The following is a 26,249-nucleotide window of genomic DNA, read 5'->3' as shown; positions in this document are numbered from 1 at the left end:
CCAGCTACTCAGGAGGCTGAGGCAGGAGAATTGCCTGAACCCAGGAGACGGAGGTTGCGGTGAGCCGAGATCGCGCCATTGCACTCCAGCCTGGGTAACAAGAGCGAGACTCCGTCTCAAAAAAAAAAAAAAGAAACATATGAACCTAGAGAGGCACAGTGGTTCATGCCTGTAATGTCAGCACTTTGGGAGGCTGAGGTGGGAGGACTGCTTGAGCCCAGGAGTTCAAGACCAACCTAGGCAATATAGTGAGACCCTATCTCCAAAAAAAGAGAAAAGAAAGAAAAGAAAAGAAAAAGAAAATGAAAAAAGAGAGAGAGAGAAGAAAAGAAAAAAGAAAAGAAACATTAACCAAATGAGAAGGAAAGAAGAAAGAAAAGAAAGGAAAGAGAAAAAAAAAAGAGAGAGAAGAAAAGAAAAAAGAAAAGAAACATATTAACCAAATGTAATATGTAGACTTTGCTTGTTTACATCATGATTTCAACAAGCCAATTATAAAAAACATTTTTTATGAGACAACTGGGGTAATCTGAACACTAAATAGTTTAAATCTGGACATTAAATAGTGATTATACTGGGGAAAAAAATGTCTTCACCTCCTCAAGAACATATGGAAACATCCATGGACACTATATAAAATGATGTTTCAGATTTGCTTTAAAACAATCCAGCAGTTCCAGTCAAAACTTTTGTTGAAAAAAAAAAAAAAATCCAGCAGGGATGGGGATAGCAAGAAGTGAGACCTTATTCAGGAAGTGAGGCCTTACATAATAACTATTGAAGGTGTTAACAAGTACATGAGGTTTATTGTATCAGTCTCTCGGCTTTTGTGTATTTTGAAATTTTCCTACTAAGCAGCTAAAAAATTATTTTAAGGGCCGGGCGCGGTGGCTCATGCCTGTAATCCCAGCACTGTGGGAGGCCGAGGCGGGTGGATCACGAGGTCAAGAGATCGAGACCATCCTGGTCAACATGGTGAAACCCCGTCTCTACTAAAAATACAAAAAATCAGCTGGGCATGGTGGCGCATGCCTGTAATCCCAGCTACTCAGGAGGCTGAGGCAGGAGAATTGCCTGAACCCAGGAGGCAGAGGTTGCGGTGAGCCGAGATCGCGCCATTGCACTCCCCCCTGGGAAAAAAAAGAAAAACCCAAACTCCACAAAAAAAAAAAAAAAAAAAAAAAAATTATTTTAAGTAAACTATGAGTCAGAGAAGAAATCAACAATGGAAATTAGAAAATATTTCTCCATCTATTAAGGAAAGGATAAAAAAATTAAAAGAATATATTTTATATTGATTGATTACAGTGGAAAAAAAAAATTATTTATTTTTTTTTTTTATCCTTTTTAAAAAGATGGGGTTTCACCATGATGGCAAGGCTGGTCTTGAGCTCCTGACCTCAGGTGATCTACCCACCTTGGCCTCCCAAAGTGCTAGGATTACAGGCGTGAGCCACCGGAAAAAAAATTTTTAAGATACACCTAAACTATGTTTAAGATAAAATTCAAGTCTGAAGTGCATATATTAGAAAAGGATAAAAGCTAAAAATCAATACTCTAAGAGAGGATCCTGGGAAGATGGTGGAGTAGCAAACAGCAGAAATCTGTCTCCCCATGGGGACAACTGCAGTGGCAATAATCTGTCTGATATAATTATTTTGAAACTCTGCAGTCTATGGAGGGCCTGCAACTTCCAGGGAAAAGCCTGGACAGTAAACTGTGGTTAATTTCAGTCTATTTTGGCTCTTAGCCCCACCAGCAGCTACCCAGCCCACACTCTTTAGCCACATGGCAGCCAGATGCGCACAAGTTCCAGAAGCAGCTTACAAAAAGCTTGAGGGCACCAAGGTGGGTAAAAAGGAACCTGTCCTCCAAATATGAAGGAAACTACCTCAACATACTAATAGTCATACAATGTTCCACAGCGAACATTATAATGGTGAAAGACTAAAAGGTTTTCCTCTAAAATAAAGAACAAGGAAAAGATGCCTGCTTTTACTTCTATTCAACATAGTACTGGAAGTCTTAGAGCACTGAAGGAAGAAAAAAGAAATAAAAAGCACTCAAGTTGGAAAGAAAAAAGGAAAATTATCTCTGTTCATAAATGATATGACTGTGTATGTACATAATCCTAAAATTTCCGCAAAAAAACTATTAGAACTAATAATTCAGCAAAGTAGCAGCATACAAAGTAAATCCACAAAAAAGTCAGTTGTGAGCTGGGCACAGTCATTCATACCTATAATCCCAGCACTTTTGGAGGCTGAGGTAGGAGGATCACGTGAGCCTAAGAGTTCAAGACCACCCTGGGCAACACAGTGGGACCTTGTCTCTACAAAAAATTTAAAAACTAGCCAGGTGTGGCCCTCACACCTGCAGTCCTGGCTACTCGGGAGGCAGAGGTGGGAAGATCACTTGAGCCCAGGAGTCTGAGGCTATAGTGAGCTATGATTGTGCCATTGCACTTCAGCCTGGACAACAGAGCAAAACCCTGTCTCTTTAAAAAATAAAAATAGGGCCGGGCGCAGTGGCTCACGCCTGTAATCCCAGCACTGTGGGAGGCAGAGGCGGGTGGATCACGAGGTCAAGAGATTGAGACCATCCTGGTCAACATGGTGAAACCCCATCTCTACTAAAAATACAAAAAATTAGCTGGGCATGGTGGCAGGTGCCTGTAATCCCAGCAACTCAGGAGGCTGGGGCAGGAGAATTGCCTGAACCCAGGAGGTGGAGGTTGCGGTGAGCTGAGATCGCGTCATTGCACTCCAGCCTGGGTAACAAGAGCAAAACTCCGTCTCAAAAAAAAAAAATAAATAAATAAATAAAAATAAAAATAAAAATAAAGGCAACAGAATGGGAGAAAATATTTGCAAATTATGTGTCTGATATACAGAGAACTTTAAACAAATATACAGAGAACGCAACACTAACAACAACAAAAAATCAAAAATGAGCAAAAGACTTAAATAGGCAACTCCAAAGATGATATACGATTGACCAATCAGCACATAAAAAGATGCTTAACATCACTAATCATTAAGGAAATGCAAATCAAAACTACAAGATAACATCTCACGCCCATTAATATGGTTATTATCAAAAAAAACAGAAAACATTCCGCAGAATGCAGATTAAATAGAAAAAGAAAAAAACCAAAATATTCAGTAGGATGCAGATTAAATATGAAAAAGAGAAAAACAGAAAACAGTGGTGAGAATGTGGGGAAGTTGGAAGGAGCCCTCGTGTGCTGTTGGTGGGAATGTAAGATGGCACAGCTGCTGTGGAAAACAGTATGGTGGTTCCTCAAAAAATTAAAAATAGAATTACCAGATATGATCCAGTAATTCCACTTCTGGATATATACTCAAAAAAACTGAAAGTAGGGTCTTGAAGAGTTATTTGTACACCCATGTTCATAGTGGCATTGTTCCTAATAGCTAAAATGCAGAAGCAACTCAAGTGTTTACTGAAAGATAAATGGATAGGCAAAATGTGGTATACACATAAAATGGATCAGTACTTATCCTTAAAAAGGAACAAAATTCTGATACATACTAAATCATAGATATATCTTGAGGGCATTAATGCTAAGTGAATAAGCAAATCATCAAAAGACATAAACCGTACTATTCCACTTATACAAGTTACTTAGTCAAAATCATAGAAACAGAAAACAGAATGGCGGTTGCCAGAACGTGGGGAGGGGGAATGAAGAGTTACTGTTTAATGAGTATACAGCTTCAGTTTGACAAGATGAAAGGAGTTCTTGAGGCCAGGTGCAGTGGCTCATGCCTGTAATCCCAGTATATTGGGAGGCTGAGGCAGGTGGATCACCAGAGGTCAGGAGTTCAAGACCAGCCTAGCCAACATGGTGAAACCCCATCTCTACAAAAATACAAAAATTAGCCAGGCATAATGGTGGGTGCCTGTAATCCCAGCTACTTGGGAGACTGAAGTGGGTAAATCACTTGAACCCAGGAGGCAGAGGTTGCAGTGAGCTGAGATTGCGCCATTACACTCCAGCCTGGGTGACAGGGCCAGACTCCATCTCAACAACAACAACAATAAAAAGAGCTCTGGAGAGGGATGGTGGTGATAGTTGAACAACAATATGAATGTATTGTATTTAATACTACTTTAAAATGGTTAAGATAATACATTTTATGTTATATGTATTTTACTATGATTAAAAAATTGGACAAAATATAGCTCCAATAAGGTGAATTTAAAGACTTGGAGTGCAGTGGCGTGATTTCGGCTCACTGCAACCTCTGCCTCCCGGGTTCAAGTGACCCCCCCCACGCCTCGGCTTCCTGAGTAGCTGGGACTACAGGTGTGCGCCACCATGCCCAGCTAATTTTTATATTTTTAGTAGAGAGAGGGTTTCACCATGCTGTTCAAGCTAGTCTTGAACTCCTGGCCTTAAGTAATCCGTCGACCTTGGCCTCCCAAAGTACTGGGATCACAGGCGTGAGCCACTGTGTCCGGCCTGAATTTAAAGACTTTTGTCCTCAATACATGTAGATTTTGCCATGTTAGTTGAATTTAAATTGGACTGAAAAAGTTTTTTTAAAATATCAATGTTTTAAGCATCTACTTCAAGAAGTTAGAGGAAGACAAAACTGTCCTGTTATAGGTCTTGAGGCTACAGGAACGACTAGGGATCAAGAATAAAAATACTCTTCATGGTACTTTGGAAGAGCTAAGTGTCTTCTGTCTGGGACCAGGAAAGAGTGTAAGATAAAATGTAAATACTAACTCCAGGCCTTACCACCTCCGAAAACTACATGTGATGTGTCTGGACGAGGCACTCTGACTCCCAAACCCTGCAAGCCTCAGGGCTTCAACAGTCAGGCACAGGGCATGGGACCACCTGCAGCTGCTCACCAGTGTTTCGGATGATGTAATCCAGCACCACCAACCGCTCGAACTGCAGCAGTAGTTGCCGGTTAGTGTTCTCAGGGAGAGGTTCTGCTTCAAAACGCCGCAGCCAATAGTCTGCATCTTTGTAGCCTTCAACAAAGAGCTGGAATGAACCAACCTAGAACCAAGAGGAAGGAACAAAGGTATTTCCCTACTGACCAAGTCCAAAAACCTTTGGCGTATGCCAGGTACGCATTAAGGCCCTATGGAGTTTGAATCAGGGAAGGGAAACTTTTCAGGATCTTTACTTCCTCATTTTCTTGCAAGCATAGGAGAAAACAGATGTAACAGTGATCATCCATCCAAATTAAAGACCTTATCCAAATGGACCAGAGGAGTAAAGTGAAAAGTTAGGTCTCAACTCTCTGGAGAATCCCCAAACCTTAGCCCCTTGACAGAAATGAGGAAGACAGAACACTCAGGGCAGGTTATTCACATGCCCATATTAGAGTTGTAGGCACCTTGCTTCCCACTTGGATGACTATGTCCCTGTAAATCATGATCCTTGATAAGCCACACAGGTGCATCTATACCTTTGGTGGTAGCCCGATGCGGTTAAACCGCTGCCCAACTTTTGGCACTTTCTCTAGCGCAAGCCGCTTGCCCCTGGACTTCACTCGGTCAATGGCACTATAGTTGAAGGTCTCACTGGCCAGGTATACTACCTACAGTGAAAGAGAAGGGACACTAAGGTTAGAGTCAAGTTTAAGGAACCACAACACTATGGCAGAGAATAAATACCTTGATGTTTACAAATACTATTCCTCTTCCAGGGCACAGAAAAGAATACATTGTTTAACCTTCCCAGAAACTAGGAGAGGGAAGGTAACTAGTTTGGGCCAATGAAATAATGACAAAATTATGTATGTACAACACTTCCACTGTTGGCAACTAAAATCTCCCACAATCCTTAATTCACATCCCCCAATCTGTGCAGCTAGGAAAGAAGAGCTGGGAAATAGCAGAGCCACACCATGGAAGAACTCAGATACCTGGTTACTACATGAGTGACATGTTATCTAGGAGACCTGCCTATCCGGCATGAGTGTGAGATGTAATCAAGAAATACACTCCTGGCTGGGCATGGTGGTTCACGCCTGTAATCCAGCACTTTGGGAGGCCGAGGAGGGTGGATCACTTGAGGTCAGGAGTTCAAAACTAGCCTGGCCAACATGGTAAAACCCTGTCTTTACTAAAAATACAGAAAAAAAAAATTAGCCAGGTGTGGCAGTGCATGCCTGTAATCCTAGCTACTTGGAGGCTAAGGTGGGAGGACTGCTTGAACCTGGGAGGCAGAGGTTGCAGTGAGCCAAGATTGCACCACTGCACACTCCAGCCTGGGTAACAGAGTGAGATTCCATCTCAAAAAAAAAAAAAAAAAAGAAAAGAAATACACTCCTATTGTATTAAACCACTGAGATTTAGGGACTGTTACAGCAACTGGTATGAAGTACAGAGACTAACACTGTCACCTCCTGGGTTAGATTAGGCCAAATGCCCATTTTCTTTCCAGATACAAACAAGTTGTAATTTACTCTATACTCCTTTATTTCCTTTTGAATTTTTCTTTCTTTTTTTTTTTTTTTTTTGAGATAGAGTCTCACTCTGTTGCCCAGACGGGAGGGCAATGGCACAATCTTGGCTCACTGCAACCTCTGCCTCCCAGGTTCAAGCGACTCTCCTGCCTCAGCCTCCGAAGCAGCTAGGATTACAGGTGTGTGTCACCACTCCCGGCTAATTTTTTTTTTTTTTTTGAGACAGAGTTTCACTCATGTTACCCAGGCTAGAGTGCAATGGCGCGATCTCGGCTCACCGCAACCTCCGCCTCCTGGGTTCAGGCAATTCTCCTGCCTCAGCCTCCTGAGTAGCTGGGATTAAAGGCATGCACCACCATGCCCAGCTAATGTTTTGTATTTTTAGTAGAGACGGGATTTCACCATGTTGACCAGGATGGTCTCGATCTCTTGACCTCGTGATCCACCCGCCTCGGCCTCCCAAAGTGCTGGGATTACAGGCTTGAGCCACCGCGCCCGGCCTAATTTTTTATTTTTAATAGAGACAGAGTTTCACCATGTTGGCCAGTCTGGTCTTGAACTCCTGACCTCAGGTGATCGTCCCACCTCGCCTCCCAAAGTGCTGGGATTACAGGCGTGAGCCACTGCGCCTGGGCCCTTTTGAATTTTTTTTACTTTGTGAAATTATTCATATTCAAAACATAAACATTAAAGTTGCTTTTCATTTTAATGAACTACTATATGTACGTCTAGACTATCTCTGGAACATTACAGAAGAAATACTGTAATCCTGGCTGCCTCTGAGGAAGGAAACTGAAGGGTCAGGAGATAGGCATGGCAGGGAGTCTGAATAAAATTTTCTCTGTTTACCCTATGTGCCTTCTGATTTTTCTACTAGATGTATGCATTGCCTATTCTAAAAAAAATTTTAGCCGGGCGCGGTGGCTCAAGCCTGTAATCCCAGCACTTTGGGAGGCCGAGGCGGGTGGATCACGAGGTCAAGAGATCGAGACCATCCTGGTCAACATGGTGAAACCCCGTCTCTACTAAAAATACAAAAAATTAGCTGGGCATGGTGGTGCGTGCCTGTAATCCCAGCTACTCAGGAGGCTGAGGCAGGAGAATTGCCTGAACCCAGGAGGCGGAGGTTGCGGTGAGCCGAGATCGCGCCATTGCACTCCAGCCTGGGTAACATGAGTGAAACTCCGTCTCAAAAAAACAAAACAAAACAAAACAAAAACTAATAAGATTTGAGGAAGCAGAGAACATCTTATTTACATTAGCATCCACAGCACCTAACATAGTACCTGGCACATGCTCATTAAATATCTATTAAGTGGCCGGGTGCGGTGGCTCACGCCTGTAAGCCCAGCACTTTGGGAGGCCGAGGCGGGCAGATCACAAGGTCAGGAGATCGAGACCATCCTGCCTAATACGATGAAACTCTGTCTCTACTAAAAATACAAAAAATTAGCTGGGCATAGTGGCACGTGCCTGTAGTCCCAGCTACTCAGGAGGCTGAAGCAGGAGAATCGCTTGAACCAGGAGGCAAGAGGCTGCAGTGAGCAGAGATCGTACCACTGCACTCCAGCCTGTCCAGCCTGGGTAACAGAGCAAGACTCTGTTTAAAAAAAAAAAAAAAAAAAGGATTAAGTGAATGAATGAATGAGTTACAAACTTCTTTCAGAGATAGCAACAAGTGAGTTTTAGCATATAAATAACTAAACTCAATCTTACAAGAAAGTTATTTTCCTAAGCCTTGTAAAAATTTATTACAAATAACTATTTATTTTTCCCATGAACCTGAGAGGCAAAATAACTCTCTCTTATCTATCCCTCCATCCCACTATTTAGGGTTAACACAGTAGCTAAAATGGATGTGCATGGTACTGTAGCAGGCACTCTCTGACTTGCAAATAAGAAAACTCAGGCATAGGAATGAAGGAAAAAGAGCTTTCCTAAGGCCACCTTGCCAGTTTCCACAGTGAAACTCCCGGCTCTCTCAAGCCATAAATCTCCTTTTGCCCCCCACCATCATATTTATTTTCTATCATTCTTCCCAGTAAACCACTTTTTCCCCATGAATAATGAAACCATCATAACCTGAAACCTCATAGGAGCAGAGAGCAGAGACAGCCAGTGAGTGAGAATTAGAGCCTTATCATTTGCAGTTCCAATGCAATGTGAGCCCTGTTTCTATAATGACAGATGCTCTCTGATCAACTGGATAGAGTCCTGTCACAAGAGTTGGGGAGACAGGGAGGGGAGTAACTGTGTGTTTTTTTTTTTTTTTTTGAGACGGAGTTTCGCTCGTTACCCAGGCTGGAGTGCAATGGCGCGACCTCGGCTCACCGCAACCTCCGCCTCCTGGGTTCAGGCAATTCTCCTGCCTCAGCCTCCTGAGTAGCTGGGATTACAGGCACACGCCACCATGCCCAGCTAATTTTTTTTTTGTATTTTTAGTAGAGACGGGGTTTCACCGTGTTGACCAGGATGGTCTCGATCTCTTGACCTCGTGATCCACCCGCCTCGGCCTCCCAAAGTGCTGGGATTACAGGCTTGAGCCATCGCGCCCGGCCAGTAACTGTATGTTAAGCTTGCAAAGTGCTATATCATCTGTCTCATGGAAGACAAGCATTTTTTTTTTTTTGAGACAGAGTTTTGCTCTGATGCCCAGGCTAGAGTGCAGTGCCATAATCTCAGCTCACTGCAACCTCTGCCTCCCGGTTCATGCAATTCTCCTGCCTCAGCCTTCCGAGTAGCTGGGAATACAGGCACACACCACCACACCCAGCTAATTTTTATATTTTTAGTAGAGACAGGATTTCACCATGTTGGCCAGGCTGGTCTGGAGCTCCTCACCTCAAGTGATACACCCGCTTTGGCCTCCCAAAGTGCTGGGATTACAGGCATGAGCCACTGTGCCCAGCCAAGACAAGTATTTTTGTTGTTGCTGACTTTCTGATGCAAAAGATCCCCAGGCCTCATGAAGGTTCTCTAATAGGGAAAGAAAAAGACCAGCAATGGGGAAGAAAGGGATTGTGGGGTGACACTAATGATTAGAATAGCTCATAAAAATATCACAGGCTAACATATGGAGAGGGTTTACATTGTGCCAGGCACTCACTGGGCTATGTGCTTCAATAGACTGTCTTGTATAATATTGATGGCCACTCCACAAAGTAGGAACTATTTATATCCCTATTTTTACAGTAAGGAAACTGAGCCTAGGGAGGTTACATGACTTGCCCAAGTGTTACACAAATCAAAAACTGCAGAGCAAGAATTCAAACTGAAGCCTTCTGACTTTTGGGCACTGTACTCCAGAAGCACCAACAGAACAGGCAGGCATAGGGCCAGGGGCAGTCTGCTAGTAAAGGAAGAAAATCTGTCTAGTAAAGGAAGAAAATTACAGAGTGATGAGCAAGGAGAATTTAAAAGTTTCTATAGTCTAAGAGGAGCCTAGTAGAAGCATTTCAGGTTAGGAGACTTAAGAGCATTAATTATCATACAAGATGTTCAAAGCATGCTGTAAAACTATCTGCACAGAGAGGGAAAACTAAGGCATACGGAGGAGGAATAAACTGCACAAAGCCAGGCAGTGATTGGATGTGAAATAGGAACTACACGCCTGGTCAAACATTTTCTCCCTGGACGTGACGTTGGGAGAACTTTAGTATTGTTTCTCATGATTTGATATGCATTTACTGACTCAGCTGGTACTTCATGAATGCTTACTATAAATATAGTACTTTGCTAGGTGCTGAGAATGAGAGAGGGAAATCTTGAGACATGGTCTCCGACTTCTGTAACTTATAAACTAGTTGGCTAACTCTTTGGAGTTTAGTAGCAAAGGAGCCTACATGGTTAAACATCCACAATAGTCACATTTTTCTCTCAAATGGAAGGAAAGTTTCTATCTGCTGATCAATCTTTTTGCTCATAGAGTCTGCTATTTAAACCTGTGAAGAAAACTTTAAAGCTGGGCACAGTGGCTCACACTTGTAAATCCCAGCACTTTGGGAGGCCAAGGTAGGAGGATCACTTGAGTCCAGGAGTTCAGGACCAGCCTGGGCAAAACAGGGAGACCTTCTCTCTACAAAAAATAAAAAATTAGCCGGGCATGGTGGCACATGCCCGTAGTCCCAACCCAAGAGGCTGAGGTAGGAGGACTGCTTAAGCCTGGGCGGTCAAGGCTGCAGTGAGCTGTGATCGTGCCACTGCACTCCAGCCTGGGCAACAAACAGAGCAAGGCCCTGTCTCCAAAAGCAAGAAAGAAAAGGAAAGGAAAGAAAAGAAAACTTCAAGCAGCGAGATTTTAATCTAGAGGCATGGTCCCTAGGGGGTCAACGGATAGACTGCAACTGGTCTACGAACCATCCCCTCAAAATTATACATAAAACAATAATTGCAAATATACGTACTTTTTCTGGAAACAGGGTCTATAGGTTTCATCAGATTCTCAAAGAGTTATTTAATAAATAACTAAATAAATTTAGTTTCAGTTACTTAGCAAATAGCTAAATAAACTAGCATAGACTAGTTAAGACTAAGCAAAGAGCCAGAACTATTTAGATGACTCAGCAGCCTTAGGGCATCAGATGAGAGTTCCACCTAAGTTGTTACTAAACTCCAGATAGCCACGTACTCAAGCATATTGGTGAGGGTGAAGGGGACCTCAACTATGTCCAAAACACATACATACAAATTGTGTATGAATCCATTCTGAGTGTGAGTTTGCCTGGATCTGACACCCCTATTTTGATATATTCAGACAAGTCCCCAAATTCCATAGCATAAAGGTAAATGAGAAAAATTCCACACCAATTCCCTGTAGGGTTCAGGCCAGACCATTGCTCCAACCCTCAGCCCATCCTAAAGCCCTCCTTGTCAGACCCTGCAGAAGTACTTAGTTGTCATCAGCCAGTCTTAGACCTTATGGAAATGCTGGAATAGCTGAGAAGTCTGAGAGTAAGCCACAAAGTTACTAAGTTTCTAACTTGCTTGGAGTTAGCTGGAATCCAAAGACCTAGGGAGCCATAAACATACAGTAGAAGTTTGTGAATTTCTTAAAATTGTATGCAAAAATTGTATGTGTATCCTTCAAAAGATAGCTTTCATCAGATGATCAAATCATAAGCCTAATCCTGCCATCCTCCCGAAAAAAGATCATGAACCCAGACTGAGGGTATAAATGGCCCCACTGGACCCAAGGTCTCACTAACATACAGCTGAGCTTAGGCCCCCAGAAAACCGCGGCAGGGAGTAAGGCTTCCTGGAGATGGGTCACTGACCTTTGTACGGGGCACAATGTTGAGTTCCAGTTTTTGGTCCACCAGGCTAGCCCCTGCCTCTGAGAGATAGCCCTGGTTGAGGACAAGGCAGTCACGGCCAAAGCAGCAGGGACAGCACAGCTTCTGTAGCCACTTGGTCCACTTAGGATTAAGATGCCCATAGGGCTCTTCATTCTTGGGTTTGAAGACAGCAACGATCCTCTACAAAGACGAAAGAAAAAGAGGATGTTAAATGCGAGCTGACTGAAATAGCCCACAGATCAAGTCAGGAGGGAATCTAGAAAGAAATGAGAGGGCATAGGCAGACAATTCCTACTTACAGTCGGACTCGGGTTTCTCTCAGCTGGTAAGGGGAAGGAAGACACCAGCTCATGTGTGCAGCTAAGAGACTCACTGCTAAAAAGGGTTGTGGCCAAAGAACATATTAAGTCTTCTTATTCTTCCTTGCTCCTTTATCCCTCTTCTCCATCTCCTTTCCCTCATGTACATACCCACCTCTAACTTCATGCTTCAAACAAACAAGATAAATGAATTGCTACGTTTCTAGGAGCAAAACACAGAAGCAGGCCAGGTACAGGGGCTCACGCCTGTAATCCCAGCACTTTGGGAGGCAGGGGCAGCAGATTACTTGAGGCCAGGAGTTTGAGACCAGCCTGGCCAACATGGCGAAACCCTGTCTACCAAAAATACAAAAATTAGCTGGGTGTGGTGGTGTATGCCTGTAATTCCAGCTACTTGGGAGGCTGAGGCACGAGGATCACTTGAACCTATGGGGTAGAGGTGAGCGGAGAGTGCCCCAACTGTACTCCTCAGCCTGGGTAACCAAGCAAGACCCTATCTCAAAAAAAAAAAAAAAAAAAAAAAAAAGGTACAGAAGCCAATTCAGTGGTAGATCTTGAGTCACTAGCAGCATCTAATGCCAATATAGTACTGCTTCCTGCCTGCCAAAAGGATATAACATCATAATGCACGTATCAAGGGTGCTAAAGTAATCTTTTCCCTAAAAAATGAGGAATTAACACAGATCATGTTATTTTTTTTGGCATGCACCCCTGCCCTATTTATCCTACAGGACCTTTCTGTATGCGGTATGCCAGAAACTTAACACCATAAACTCTAATTTCCAAAGTTACATATATGCAAACTGTTGTTCTACATCAACTACAGAAATACTGAAAACTTTACCAATGGAAGGAAGTAAAGAAGGTATTATTGGCCAGGCACGGTGGCTCATGCCTGTAATCCCAGCACTTTGGGAGGTCAAGTTGGGTATATCACCTCAGGTCAGAAGTTCAAGACCAGCCTAACCAACATGGTGAAACCCCACCTCTACTAAAAAATATAAAAATTGGCCGGCGTGGTGGCATGCACCTGTAATCCCAGCTACTCAGAAGGCTGAGGCTCCACTTCAACCAGGGAGGCAGAGGTTGTAATAAGCCGAGATTGTGCCACTGCACTCCAGCCTGGGTGACAAGAGTGAGACCCTGTCTCAAAAAAAAAGAAGATATTATGGAATGAGGTTAAGGAAATTCCTTCATCAATGATTGATTTCCTCTCACAGCCTTATTATCCAAAGAGAAAAATCACAGCAGGTAAAAGACTCCGCTACTTGGTTAGAATGAAGCTCTCCTAAGTAATTCTGATGGGCAAGAAACCAGGACCGAGATGCCACACAGATTAAATCCATCTTCTGTAGCAGACAGCAACTTAATCCTCTAAGGTCCTTGGAAATATGGGATGCCTAGAAACTATGGCCTTCACTCCTGAATGTTTTATTCAACAGGACAGTCAGCCCTCTGAGGCTGTTTAACATTTATCTGATTCCCTCCAGTTCCCAAACTGGTAATTCGAGACAAAAAAGCAAATATGCTATCCAAGTGATTCATCCTCATATCATATGACTCTCCATATCCCCTCACCCCACAGCCTACTCAAGATAGTCTGGGTCATAAGACATTTTTCTGTGGGTGTCACTTCCTGAATGGCAGGTCACAGCAGACAACATACACCCATCTGGCTTCACCAACTCAGTACTCATATTAGGAAATAGCTAGGTCCATGTCTCTAACAATAATTCGTCAATCTTGAAACCAGTTCCTTTAAAAATGCCTTGCAAAAAAAAAAAAAAAAGAAAAAAAAAAATACCTTACAAGGATTTGGGAGGACATGAAAAATATAGAACTCCTCCTTCTCCCTCTAAAAAGAATCAATTTATTCTTTTTTTTTTTTTTTTTTTTGAGACGGAGTTTCGCTCGTTACCCAGGCTGGAGTGCAATGGCGCGATCTCCGCTCACCACAACCTCCGCCTCCTGGGTTCAGGCAATTCTCCTGCCTCAGCCTCCTGAGTAGCTGGGATTATAGGCACGCGCCACCATGCCCAGCTAATTTTTTGTATTTTTAGTAGAGACGGGGTTTCACCATGTTGACCAGGATGGTCTCGATCTCTTGACCTTGCGATCCACCCGCCTCAGCCTCCCAAAGTGCTGGGATTACAGGCATGGGCCACCGCGCCTGGCTCAATTTATTCTTAAAGACAAACTTACTTATTTACTGGCAAAAGCAAAATGCATATATTCACATTGTAAGACTTCAGAATTACTTTCTTATCCAAAGCAGCTAACGAGAGGCCTCGGCAGTCTTCTCTGTCTCTACTCTCCTGGAACCCCAGCCTCTGAATAACAAAGCAGCAATAAAAACAGGCTCACAACTCAGAGAACGACTGATGAGTTCACTGTAACCCTCCGGAACTTGGACGGGAAAACCAAAAGGCAACGTGAAGTATGTCCCAGAACTCAACAGTCAGCTCAACTGAGGCACAGCATGGATTTCAGTAAGCTGGTCTCGAGTGAAAGGGAGGCCAAGACACTCCTACTTCTGCTGTGGGCTGAAAAATACCAGGGCAGCCAGTAAATACTACTAAAGAAAGGAAAGGTTGAGCATGGTGGCTCAACACTTTCGGAGGATGGGGCAGGACTGCCTGACACCTGGACTCTGAGACCAGCTTGGGCAACACCACAAGATTCTAATTTTTAAAAATTAGCTAGGCCGGGCGTGGTGGCTCATGCCTGTATCCCCAGCACTTTGAGAGGCCAAGGGCAAGCGGATCACCTGAGGTCAAGAGTTCAAAACCTGCCTGACCAACACAAAGAAAACCCGTCTCTACTAAAAATACAAAATCAGCCAGGTATAGTGGCATATGCCTGTAATCCCAGCTACTCAGGAGGCTGAGGCAGGAGAATCAGTAGAACCTGGGAGCTGAACCTTGGTGAGACAAGATCGCACCATTGCACTCTAGCCTGGGCAACAAGAGCGAAACTCCATCTCAAAAAATAATAATAATAATTAGCCAAGTGTGGTGGTATGCACCTGCAGTCCCAGCTACTCAGCGGAGAGAATTCCTTGAGCCTAGGAGATCAAGGCTGCAATGAGCCAGGAGCATACCACCAAACTCTAGCCTGGGTGACAGAACAAGACCCCATCTCTAAAAAAGAAAAACTTAAAAACAACAAAAAAGAAAGCAGAACTTGAAGGCAAAGATTGCAGTCAAGTGTTATTTAAAGACTGACCTCTCAAACGTCTCCATTTCCTTCTACCATAAGGAGAATCAGAAGCATTTCAATGACTCCAAAAGCATGAATAATTATGGTTATGTCAATAGTACAAGGGTTTCACTAAAGAATACTGCGTGGACTAGATAAATGAGAAAATGTTGGAGTATGAAGAACAGAAGAACAACAGGGCATTGAGACAGAAGGGGAGGTAAGTGCCTTTCAGGACTAAGTGTAGGCCTCAGTTCCATTCAATTCTGTTAGCATTTGCTCAGGACCTAGCCTATGCGGAATAATGTGCAAGCATTCTGCAGGCATTCAGTAGGTTTCCTAGACAGAGAGGTAAAATAGCCTCTGGCCTAATTTCCAATGTTCACTTCATAAAATCAACTATGTCACTGAATCAAGAATACTCTCCTCATTCAGAGAGAACAAACCCTAAAACCACTCAAATTAGAAAGTATTTAGCTGGAAAAGAAAATGACTACTGCCTAATTTTTCTCACCATCCGCTCTCTTCTTTAATAGATTTTTGGGGTTTTCTTCTCTTCTTTAATAGATTTTCAATTCCTTTATCGTATCTAGGAGAGAGCTTCAGTTTGATGCCAACATTATAAAAACAACTTTTCTTAACACCCATTTACTAACCTCCCCTTTTAACAAAGAAGAGGTGAGGTACAGATAGCTTAAGTAGCAGCAGTCCATGAAGTTGGGAATAAAAACCAAATCACACAAGAAAGCAAGAGGCCACACACCGGCTGGTATCAGAACCCACAACCAATTACTAAAACTTAGGCCCGGTGGCTCACACCTGTAATCCCAGCACTTGGGAGGCCAAGGCAGGTGGATTATTTGAGGTCAGGAGTTCAAGACCAGAACTGGGCAATATGGTGAAACCCTGTCTCTACTAAAAATACAAAAATTAGCCAGGCATGGTAGCATATGCCTGTAGTACTAGCTACTCAGGAGACTGAGGCAGGAGACTCACTTGAACCCAGGAGGTGGAAGCTGCAGTGAGCCGAGATCACACCACTGCACTTCAGCCTGAGCAATAGAGCTAAACACCCTCTCAAAACAAACAAGTAACAACAACAAAAATTACTGGAATCGGGCGGGTCAAGGTGACTCAGGTTTGTAATAATCCCAGCACTTTGGGAGGCCGAGGCGGGTAGATCACGAAGTCAAGAGATTAAGACCATCCTGGCCAACATGGTGAAGCCCTGTCTCTACTAAAAAAAAAAAAAAAAAAAAAAAAAAATTCCCAGTTACTCGCGAGGCTGAAGCAGGAGAATCATTTGAACCCGGGAGGTGGAGGTTGCAGTGAGTCCAGATCGTGACACTGCACTCCAGCATGGGCAACAAGAGCGAAACTCCATCTCAAAAAAAACAAAATTACTCAAACCTGGAATCCAGGGGGTTTCCTATATCTAATCAGCAGTAACAAGGAGGAGGGTGTCATGCTATGCTAAAAGAGGCCCTTTCTCCAGGAACCGAAAATGTAAGATAGTCCAAGCATATCATTTATATTGCACAGCGAAATATACAGAAATGACCCTTTATAAAAGTCTTCTGTTAAAGTTTGGTAAACACAAAGTGAATAGTTCTCAAATTTTTTGGTCTCAAACCCCTTTAAACTCTTAAAAATTAAGCTGGGTGTGGTGGCCTGTAATCCCAGTACTTTGGGAGGCCAAGGTGGATCACCTAAGGTCAGGAGTTTGAGACCAGCCGGGCCAACACGGTGAAGCCCCATCTCTATTAAAAATACAAAAATCAGCTGGGCATGGTAGTGGGCACCTGTAATCCCAGCTACTCGGGAGGCTGAGGCAGGAGAATCGCTTGAGCCAGGAGGCAGAGGTTGCAGTGAGCCAAGATCATGCCACTGTACTCCAGCCTGACTCCATCTCAAAAAAAAAAAAAAATTATTAAGGACTCCAAAAAGCATGTGTTAAAGTGGGTAAAGACTATATTTGCAAACTGCACTTAATAACTATTTGTTTTAGCTATACTTAATAAATACCAATTTATCAATTTATTCTATTTGTATTATAAAATTATAATTATTTTATTAATACTAATTAATTAAATAATAATGCTTAATACAAATAAACCCACCGCATGTTAACATAAATGACATATTTTTATTTAAAAAACTGTATTTTCAAAAGATATTTGAGTGAAAAGACTGGCATTGTTTTACATTTTTGCAAATCTCTCTAATGTCTGGCTTAATTGAAGACAACTGTATTCTCAAATCTTAGTATTCAATCTGTTTCAATATGACACATCATGTAGTCTCTGGACATCTCCACTCTCCACTTATAAGTAAATGAGAATGAAAAAGGCAAATAAAGGCTTAGAATCATCATGAAAATAATTTTGACCTGTGGACCCCAAAAAGGAACTCCTAGAGGTTGAGGTCCCTGGGTCACACTCCAAGAAATGCTGTATTCTACGGTATAGGTTGGAGGAAAATAGCAGTCCTTGATTTAGCTATTTAGGTAGAGAAGCCTTATTTACATATTCATTCTTATAAAAGGAAGGGAAGGGCTTGTCCAAATACATAAAACCATCCAGGCACGGTGGCTCACACCTGTAATCCCAACAATGGGAGGCTGAGCCTGCAGTGAGCTGAGGTTGCACCACTGCACTCCAGTCTGGGCGACAGGGTGAGACACTGTCTCAAAAATATACATATAATAAAATTATTTTACTAAAATGTTAAGAGGCAATCAAGTTTGTATGTCATACATGTACATCTTGAAGTTTTAAATATCATCTACCAACTCCTGCAGCCTTACGATACTATGTACCCAAGAAACCCTAATCCAGCAATTAGCATGTATGTAATTTAAAAACAAAACCCAAAAAACTCTGATTGAGTTGTCCCCACTAAGTGCCAGGAACTACACCAGGGGCTTTCATGTGTGCTACGTCATTTGATCCTCTTAACCTAGTGAGTCACATGATCTCTTATGATTCTTGGCAATATGAACATCTAGTATTACTCCATGCAAAAGAGAAAAAGCTCAAAAAAATCCTTTTGCAGTTGAGCGAGCATAAGATCTGAGGCACAAGGAAGTAAGTGAAGAGGGGTAATGTGTGTACTCTCTCCATGACTTCTAGCATTTTCCATCTCTTCCTGGTCCCCACTGAGACAGAAACCATCCAAAATTGAGAAATGGGAATAGGGCAGTTATGTTCAAGAATCTTTTAGACTGTCTAAGATCCAAAAGCGGCTGTCGCAGAAAGTGCTGGTTCTCCCAATCTCTGTTCTCCCTTGTTTCCCAGACACCAGACCCCTGGATTTTCACTTGGGGAAAAAAAAAAAAAAAAAGACTATTGTTCCCAGCCACTACTACAGCTAAGTTTTAGACGACCGGATGTAAATAGAAGAGTCAGTCTCCTACAACTTCTACGAAGTGCCTTAAAGGATGGGGGCACATTCGCCCTCTCCCTTTCCTTCTTCCAACTGGCTGAAAGGCAGACAAGATGTTTGCAGCCTGAGTGGCCCTCTTGGACCATGAAGTAGAAACCATATTCTAACAATGGCTGATCAACTGGCAGGAAGAAGCCTACGTCCCCAATAAAATGAAATGTCATGCCAGCCCTGAGCACCCTGAGTGCCAGCCTATAGACTTCTTTTACATGAGGCATAAATGAACCTTTTCTCAATTCATCATTATTGTAAAATACCTATCACATATAGCCAAATTCAATGCTAACCAATACAGTAGTTGAGAAGAGAATTTAGAAATTCTTTTTATTTTTTGAGATGGAGTCTCACTCTGTCACCCGGTCTGGAGTACAGTGGTGCGATCTCAGCTCACTGCAATCTCCACCTCCCAGACTCAAGCGACTTTCCTGCTTCAGCCTCCCATGTAGCTGGGATTACAGGTGCCCACCACAAAGCTTGGCTACTTTTTGTATTTTTAGTAGAGATGGGGTTTCACCATGTTGACCAGGCTGGTCTCGAACTCCTGACCTCCAGTGATCCTCCTGCCTCAGCCTCCCAAAATGTTGGGATTACAGGCATGAGCCACTGCGCCTGGCCAGGATCTGAGAATTCTGATGTCTGACTCTGAGGGAGCAAAGGATAGTGGTGAGGAACATGAACTCCACAGCCAACCTGCCTGGGCCCAATCGTACCTCTATCACTTACTAGGTGTGAGACCTTGGAAAAATTAGTTATACCATGGGCCTGTGTTTCACCTGTGAAGATAATAGTACCTACCTCCAAGGGTGGTTATAAAGATTGAGTTATTATTTGCAAAGCACTTAAAACAGTGGCTGGAATATAGTAAATGCTATGTATTTGTTTAATAAAATAAATACATTTGGAACAGAGCCAAAGATGACAATTCCAATTAGAATAAGTCTATAGGCCAGTCTAACCCACCACAAGCATTTAGAAAGTGCCCTTTGTTCTAAATCACATTTTTTCACTGGAAGCAGTATGGGTACATCAAAAAGTTTTGTCAGGGCATCTATGTTTTGACATGCCCTATGAGAAAAGATAGTGGCTGGGAAATTTTAGAGACTGGAATCCCCAAATCACCAAGTAACATACCTATGGTCTGTCCTTCTCTGTGGCCTATGTACTGAGATGGTAGCACTTTACCTGCCATGTAGAATTAAGAGATCATATTACTTCCACCTGTCAAAGCACCAGATCACTTCTCAGCTGACCTAACACACTTCCAATGCCGCTATAGCAGTGTCATGAAAGAAAAACAAAAATATTCCTCCTTCTCCTGTACCTATCAAAGATAATCTTAGCCCCTTCTTACATTTTCCAACAAACTAAAAATACCCTCCACCTGCAAAAAAAGGACAGGCATGGCAGATCACACCTGTAATCCCAGCACTTTGGGAGGCTGAGCCAGGAGGATGATTGCTTGAAGCCAGGAATCTGAGACCAGAGAGGGAAACATGGCAAGACTCTTGTCTCTACAAAAAATAATTTTTAGCCAGGTGTGGTGGCATGTTCCTGTAATCCCAGCTACTTGGGAAGCTAAGGTGGACCTTGAGCTGGTGATGTCAAGGCTGCAGTGAGCAGTGATATTGCACTATTGCACTCCAGCCTGGGTGTCAGAGTGAGACCTTGTCTCCAAAAAAAAAAAAAAAAGAAAGAAAGAAAAAGAAAAAAAAAAGGATCTGGCCAACATTTAAACCTCAGGGCACTCACATTTTTTTGCTTCTAGAAACGATGGTTCCCACTTAAGCTTGCAACCTCTTTTATTTAAGAAACTTAGAAAGACCTATCACTCTCAAAGCATTCCCCATCTAAATTTATGTAAACTGAGTTGATGGCAGAAATGTTCTCTAATTCTTGATTAATTCAGGGACAACTCAAACTCTGAGTGAATAACGAGATCAATGAACCTAACCAAGAGCTACAGGTAACAGCCCATCCTGGCCACTCAGGACTCCTATCACAACAGCACCCTGGACATTTAGAGTTCACACAGAAGAGATGCAAGGAAAATCTGAGGAAACTTTGACACCCATAACTTAAATAACAACACATCTTTCCAATTACCCATTCTAGCACACCTGAAAACTTCCCTGAAACCTCCCTTAACACAGGGAAGACTTGATATTTCTTAAATTCTGCAGTTCTCAAAAGGATAAAGGTCAGCTGGGCGTGGTGGCTCACGCCTGTAAACCCAGCACTTCAGGAGGCCTAGGCTGGAGAATTAACCTGAGGTCGGGAGTTCGAGACCAGCCTGACCAACACAGAGAAACCCCGTCTCTACTAAAAACACAAAATTAGCCAGGCATGGTGGCACACGCCTGTAATCCCAGCTACTAAGGAGGCTGAGGCAGGAATCGCTTGAACCCGAGAGGCAAAGGTTGCAGTCAGCCGAGATCACGCCATTGCACTCCACCCTGGACAGCAAAACCAAAACTCCGTCTCAAAAAAAAGAAAAACAAAATGATAAAGGTCACTTCTCAGCTGCCCTGGTCACTCCATGCCCCATCCTATCACCATCCCCTTTATACACAGAAAGAGGACAAAATAAAGGTCGGCAAACACTCTTAGTTGAAAAGCAGACTGTTGATAGTCCTCGGAGAGAACTAAGAGAGAAAGTAGCTGATGTTTCTAAAACTCCAAGTTCTATCTAAACTTTGGAGTCGTCAAAAAGGATTTGAACCCTTTCCCAGAAGTGAACAATAACCAGGGCAGATGAAACTGGTGAGGCCGCCCACTCTTTCTTCAATGTCTGGGACGGTGGCAGGGGACATCTCCCACAACACAGAAGGCTGGAACTGAATTCTCAGATTCCCTGATGGGTCACCCATCTTCCTCCATGACACACTGGTTTCGTCGGTCCAAAAACAGAGAACAGGCCTAAAGCCCCAAATCTGAAAGTAAGTGGCCGAACAGCAGTCCCAGCAATGTGAAGCTAAGTACCCTACTAGAAAGCAGTCTCTGTCCAGCCGCGGATTGCCCCACAACACCATTGGGCTCCCGGCCTATATCTGGTCAATTTCCTCTTTTCATTTTCCGCTCACTCCTCCCCCACCAAGTAGGTTCTGATTTATTTCTCCAATCCGCAGAGCTTTCCCAGCTCCAGTCCTCGGTGGCATATCTAAATCCTGCCTGGGTCTGGCACTGCGAAGTTTCTCCCTTCTCCCTCTGGCTGTGCGAAGCTCCAAACTCCCAAGGAGCGCCGCCGGCCCCAAGCCCGCGACTGCGGTCCCCACCCCCGCACTCACCCCCTGAGGATCCTTGACGAAGTAACTTCCGCTGGAGCCCTGGTAGATGCGCTCGGGAAAGATGCAGCGCTCGATGGCCACCTCGGCCTGCCGCACCACAGCCTCGAACTCAGGGTCCTCCGGGAACTCGTTCCGCTCGCGGTGGGCCTGAGCGGCGTGCGCTGCCGCCGCGGCCTGGGCAGCCAGAGCTTGGGCCCGCGCCGCCACGGTTTGGGTCTGGCCCTGGGCCGCCGCGCCCCGGGCCCGATCCAGCAGTGGCTGCCGCTCCCGGTCGTGGCCCGGCGAGCCCGGCGGAGAGGGGCCGGAGCCGGCCGCCGCTGCCACTCGGACGGCACCCCCGGGCACCTGCGGAAAGTGAGCGCCCGAGCCCGACGGGAAGGTGTAGTCTGGGGGTTGGGCCCGCTCGGGGGACACTAGTGGGCTCGTCTCGTCCATCACTCAGGCAGCCGGCTCCGGGACCCGGCGCGCTCCACACCACTGAGCTCGCCGCCGCAACCAATCCGCGACATCCCCCAGGCCCTGGCCGGCCAACCAGGTGGCGGCACCTCCTTGGCCCTGCCTCTACCCTGTCCTGTTTACTTGGCGAAGAATAGGCCCGGCCCCTCGCGCGCAAACAGTAGCCAATCAGAACCTGCTCCTACGCAATCTCTGCCTCCGCGTTTTTCTCCCCGTCACCTTCTGTGAAGACCGCGCATGCTCCAGGACCCAACCTGGGGTCAGACACGCCCTCTGCCCCCTGCTATCCCAGCGCCGCCCTTAGCTTCCAATTGGCTTACCGGACTTGGAGCGCTTTCAAAACAGCAACCTTCCTGTCAGTCACTCTGCGCGCCTACTCTGAACCGGCTGTGAGATTGGAGGAATGTCATCTGTATATCCTCATTCATTCAGTAAGGCACTCATTCATTAATTGAGCACGTACTTTATGTTCTAAGTGTAGGGAGGCAGCAGTGAAGCAAAGAAACAAAGCTACGCGCTCTACCTCAATGAAAGGTTTTTTTGTTTTTTTGAGACGGAGTCTCGCTCTGTCGCCTAGGCTGGACTGCAGTTCGAGATCTAGGCTCGCTGCAACCTCCGCCTCCTGGGTTCAAGCGATTCTTCTGCCTCAGCCTCCCTAGTGGCTGGGACTACGGGCGCGCACCATCACGCCCGACTAATTTTTGTATTTTTAGTAGAGACGGGGTTTCACCATACTGGCGAGGCTGGTCTGGAACTCCTGAGCTCGTGATCCGCCCGCCTCGGCCTCCCAAAGTGCTGGGATTACAGGCATGAACCACCACACCCGGCCTGATGAAAGGTTTTTAAAAATCCCAGCCCTTGTCAACCTAAAAGACAGAAGCTAAAGCAGATAATATAAGTAGAGGGTATATTTGGGCCAAGTTTAAGGATTGCAAACCAGTGTCGTAGATTCAAGTTGCCTTGAATCTGCACTCAGAGTAGCAACATTTACAAGTAGGTTTTAATTTTTTTATTTTTATTTATGTATTTATTTATTTGAGATGGGAGTCTGGCTCTGTTGCCCAGGCTAGAATGCAGTGGCGCGATCTCAGTTCTCTGCAACCTCCACTCCGTGGGTTCAAGCGATTCTCCTGCCTCAGCCTCTGGAGTAGCTGGGATTACAGGCGCCGGCAACCACGCCCGGCAAATTTTGTTGTGTTTTTAATAGAGATGGTGTTTCACCATTTTGGCCAGGCTAATCTCAAATTCCAAACTTCAGGTGATCTGCCTGCCTTGGCCTCCCAAAGTGCTGGGATTACAAGTGTGAGCCACTGAAGTAGATTTTTAAAGGAAAAGGGGCAGTTCCTAATTTGTTAACCAAGAATATACATTAAAATGACAAGTTATAGATTGGCTATACATTGCACTTTGTATCCCAAATTGGTATCTCAGTTGCCCTAACACACTTCCCACCTAGATGTAGCAGTGTCATGTTACACTTCAAGTTCACAGGAACTTGAAGGTAATGAGTGAAGTAGCTAGCCAGGATAAAATGTCTTAACAATTGCCTCCAGGTTTTCCTAGGAACCCCTGAAGATTTCTTTTTAAATTATTATTTTAGAAATACTGTATCTCTATGTTGCCCAGGCTGGTCTTGAACTTCTGGCCTCAGGCAATACTCCTGCCTCAGTCTCCCAAAGTGCTGAGGGATTACAGGTGTGAACCACCCATAGTGCCACCAAAAAATAAAAATAAAAAAAAATTAAAGCAAAAAACCATTGCCTCAGGATATAGGTGTGGAAGGCATGACTGAAGTCCCATACTCATGTCTTTGAGCCAATAAACTGTGCATACCTCACACAGGGCTCAGACTGCTCTAAGCTATCTTTTCTTCTCAGCCTTATAGGAGTTCAAGGCCAGCCTGGGCAATATAGTAAGACTCCATCTATTTTTTAAAAATTAAATTATTTTATGGAGTTCCTAAGAAAACCTGGGGGCAATTGTTAAAACATTTTGTTCCTGACTCTACCTCACCCATTATCTTTAAGTTCCTGTGAAGATATAAACTTGTAATACAAAGAATAACGCATAGTCAATCAATAGATTACACTGTGCCTGGCCCAACTGCTCAATGCTTATTTGTTAACTGAAGAAAAATATGGTCCCATGAGCCTAAAAAGTTCTTACCATGAGGTAAGAGTTTGTCACTTTTATTCACACTGTAAAATCTCCCTGTCTAGACACAGCAGGTGCTTAGGACATTATTATTCATGAGACAGGGAAGGAAGATAAAGTCCCTGCCCTCAAGCTGAAGGCATGTGGCTTTCTGAGGCGGTAGAAGGAAAAAAGCCAACAAAATGAGCTCAAAACTCTGTAACAGTTCCCCAATTAATTGAGGCAGACTGCAGGTTCAGCAAAGGCTTTATTTTTTTTTTCAGCCAGAATGCTCAAGGATCGAGCAACAGCTTTAAGTGGGTCATGTGCTATGAGCTGAGTCTTAAAGAAAGAGTGTAATTAGATTGCTGGAAAAAAGGGAGAGAGGGAAAAAATGGTACACTAAGCAGGAGTTACCTGAGGAAAAGAGGAAGGCTAGAGCTCGTAGGGAACAGAGAGCAACCAGCTTGATTCAAGGGGAAGCAGAGTTAAGCTGGGTTACCAAGGGCCTGGAAAGTAGAACAGAATGAGACCAGCCTGGGCTACATGGTAAAACCCTGTCTCTACTAAAAACACAAAAATTAGCCAGGTGTGGTGACACATGCCTATAACCCCAGCTACTTGGGAGGCTGAGGCAGGAGAATGAACCTTGAACCGTGGAGGTGGAGGTTGCGGTGACCTGAGATTGCACCCTTGCACTCCAGCCTGGGCAAAAAGAGAGAAACTCCATCTCAAAAAATAACAATAATAAAAATAAAAATAAATCCATCAAACACTGTTTCAGTTAAAATTTATACAAACAAGCTGGACAGTGACTCATGCCTGTAATCCTAGCACTCTGGGAGGCTGAGGCAGGTGCATCTCCTGAGGTAAGGAGTTCAAGACCACCCTGGCCAACATGGTAAAAACCTGTCTCTACTAAAAATACAAAAATAATAATAATAGGCCGGGCGCGGTGGCTCAAGCCTGTAATCCCAGCACTGTGGGAGGCCGAGGCGGGTGGATCACGAGGTCAAGAGATCGAGACCATCCTGGTCAACATGGTGAAACCCCGTCTCTACTAAAAATAATAATAATTAGCTGGGCATGGTGGCGCACGCCTGTGATCCTCACTACTCGGGAGGCTGAGGCAGGAGAATCACTTGAACCGGGGCAGCAGAGATTGCTGTGATCAATCACCTGCCCTCCAGCCTGGGCGACGGAACAAGACTCCATCTCAAAAAAAAAAAAAACAGTGTTTACAAATACTACATTCAAAAGTGTAACCATGGTTAGATGCATGGGCTTGGAAATCAGAGACATTTAAGTTTGAATCCAGTCTCTATGATGATCAGCTAGCTGTATTAGACAAGTTACATAACCTCTCTAAGCCTCAGTTCCTTTATCTATAAAATGGGAATAATCAGCCGGGCACGGTGGCTCAAGCCTGTAATCCCAGCACTTTGGGAGGCCGAGGCGGGTGGATCACGAGGTCAAGAGATCGAGACCATCCTGGCCAACATGGTGAAACCCCGTCTCTACTAAAAATACAAAAAATTAGCTGGGCATGGTGGTGCGTGCCTGTAATCCCAGCTACTCAGGAGGCTGAGGCAGGAGAATTGCCTGAACCCAGGAGGCGGAGGTTGCGGTGAGCCGAGATCGCGCCATTGCACTCCAGCCTGG

General features: G+C 44.2%; 1 protein-coding gene across 1 annotated transcript in view; it reads right to left on the bottom strand.

Moving 5' to 3' along the window:
• Positions 1–22,523, bottom strand: part of PI4K2A (phosphatidylinositol 4-kinase type 2 alpha) — a 36,496-nt gene extending 13,973 nt beyond the window's left edge. Inside the window, exons 1-4 of the mRNA XM_032281186.1 lie at positions 21,999–22,523; positions 11,732–11,932; positions 5,457–5,588; positions 4,888–5,041 (exon numbers count right to left, since the gene is read on the bottom strand). Of these exons, the coding sequence (XP_032137077.1) occupies positions 4,888–5,041; positions 5,457–5,588; positions 11,732–11,932; positions 21,999–22,433 (922 nt within the window). The 5' untranslated portion in view covers positions 22,434–22,523. The remainder of the gene's footprint in view (positions 1–4,887; positions 5,042–5,456; positions 5,589–11,731; positions 11,933–21,998) is intronic.
• Positions 22,524–26,249: the final 3,726 nt, after the last annotated feature.

This window comes from Sapajus apella, unplaced genomic scaffold (genome assembly GCF_009761245.1).
Source record: "Sapajus apella isolate SASKATOON/1434 unplaced genomic scaffold, GSC_monkey_1.0 scaffold13, whole genome shotgun sequence".
Taxonomy (NCBI): Eukaryota; Metazoa; Chordata; class Mammalia; order Primates; family Cebidae; genus Sapajus; species Sapajus apella.
Note: the sequence above shows the minus strand (reverse complement) of the source record. Positions and strands in the feature narration are given on the sequence as shown.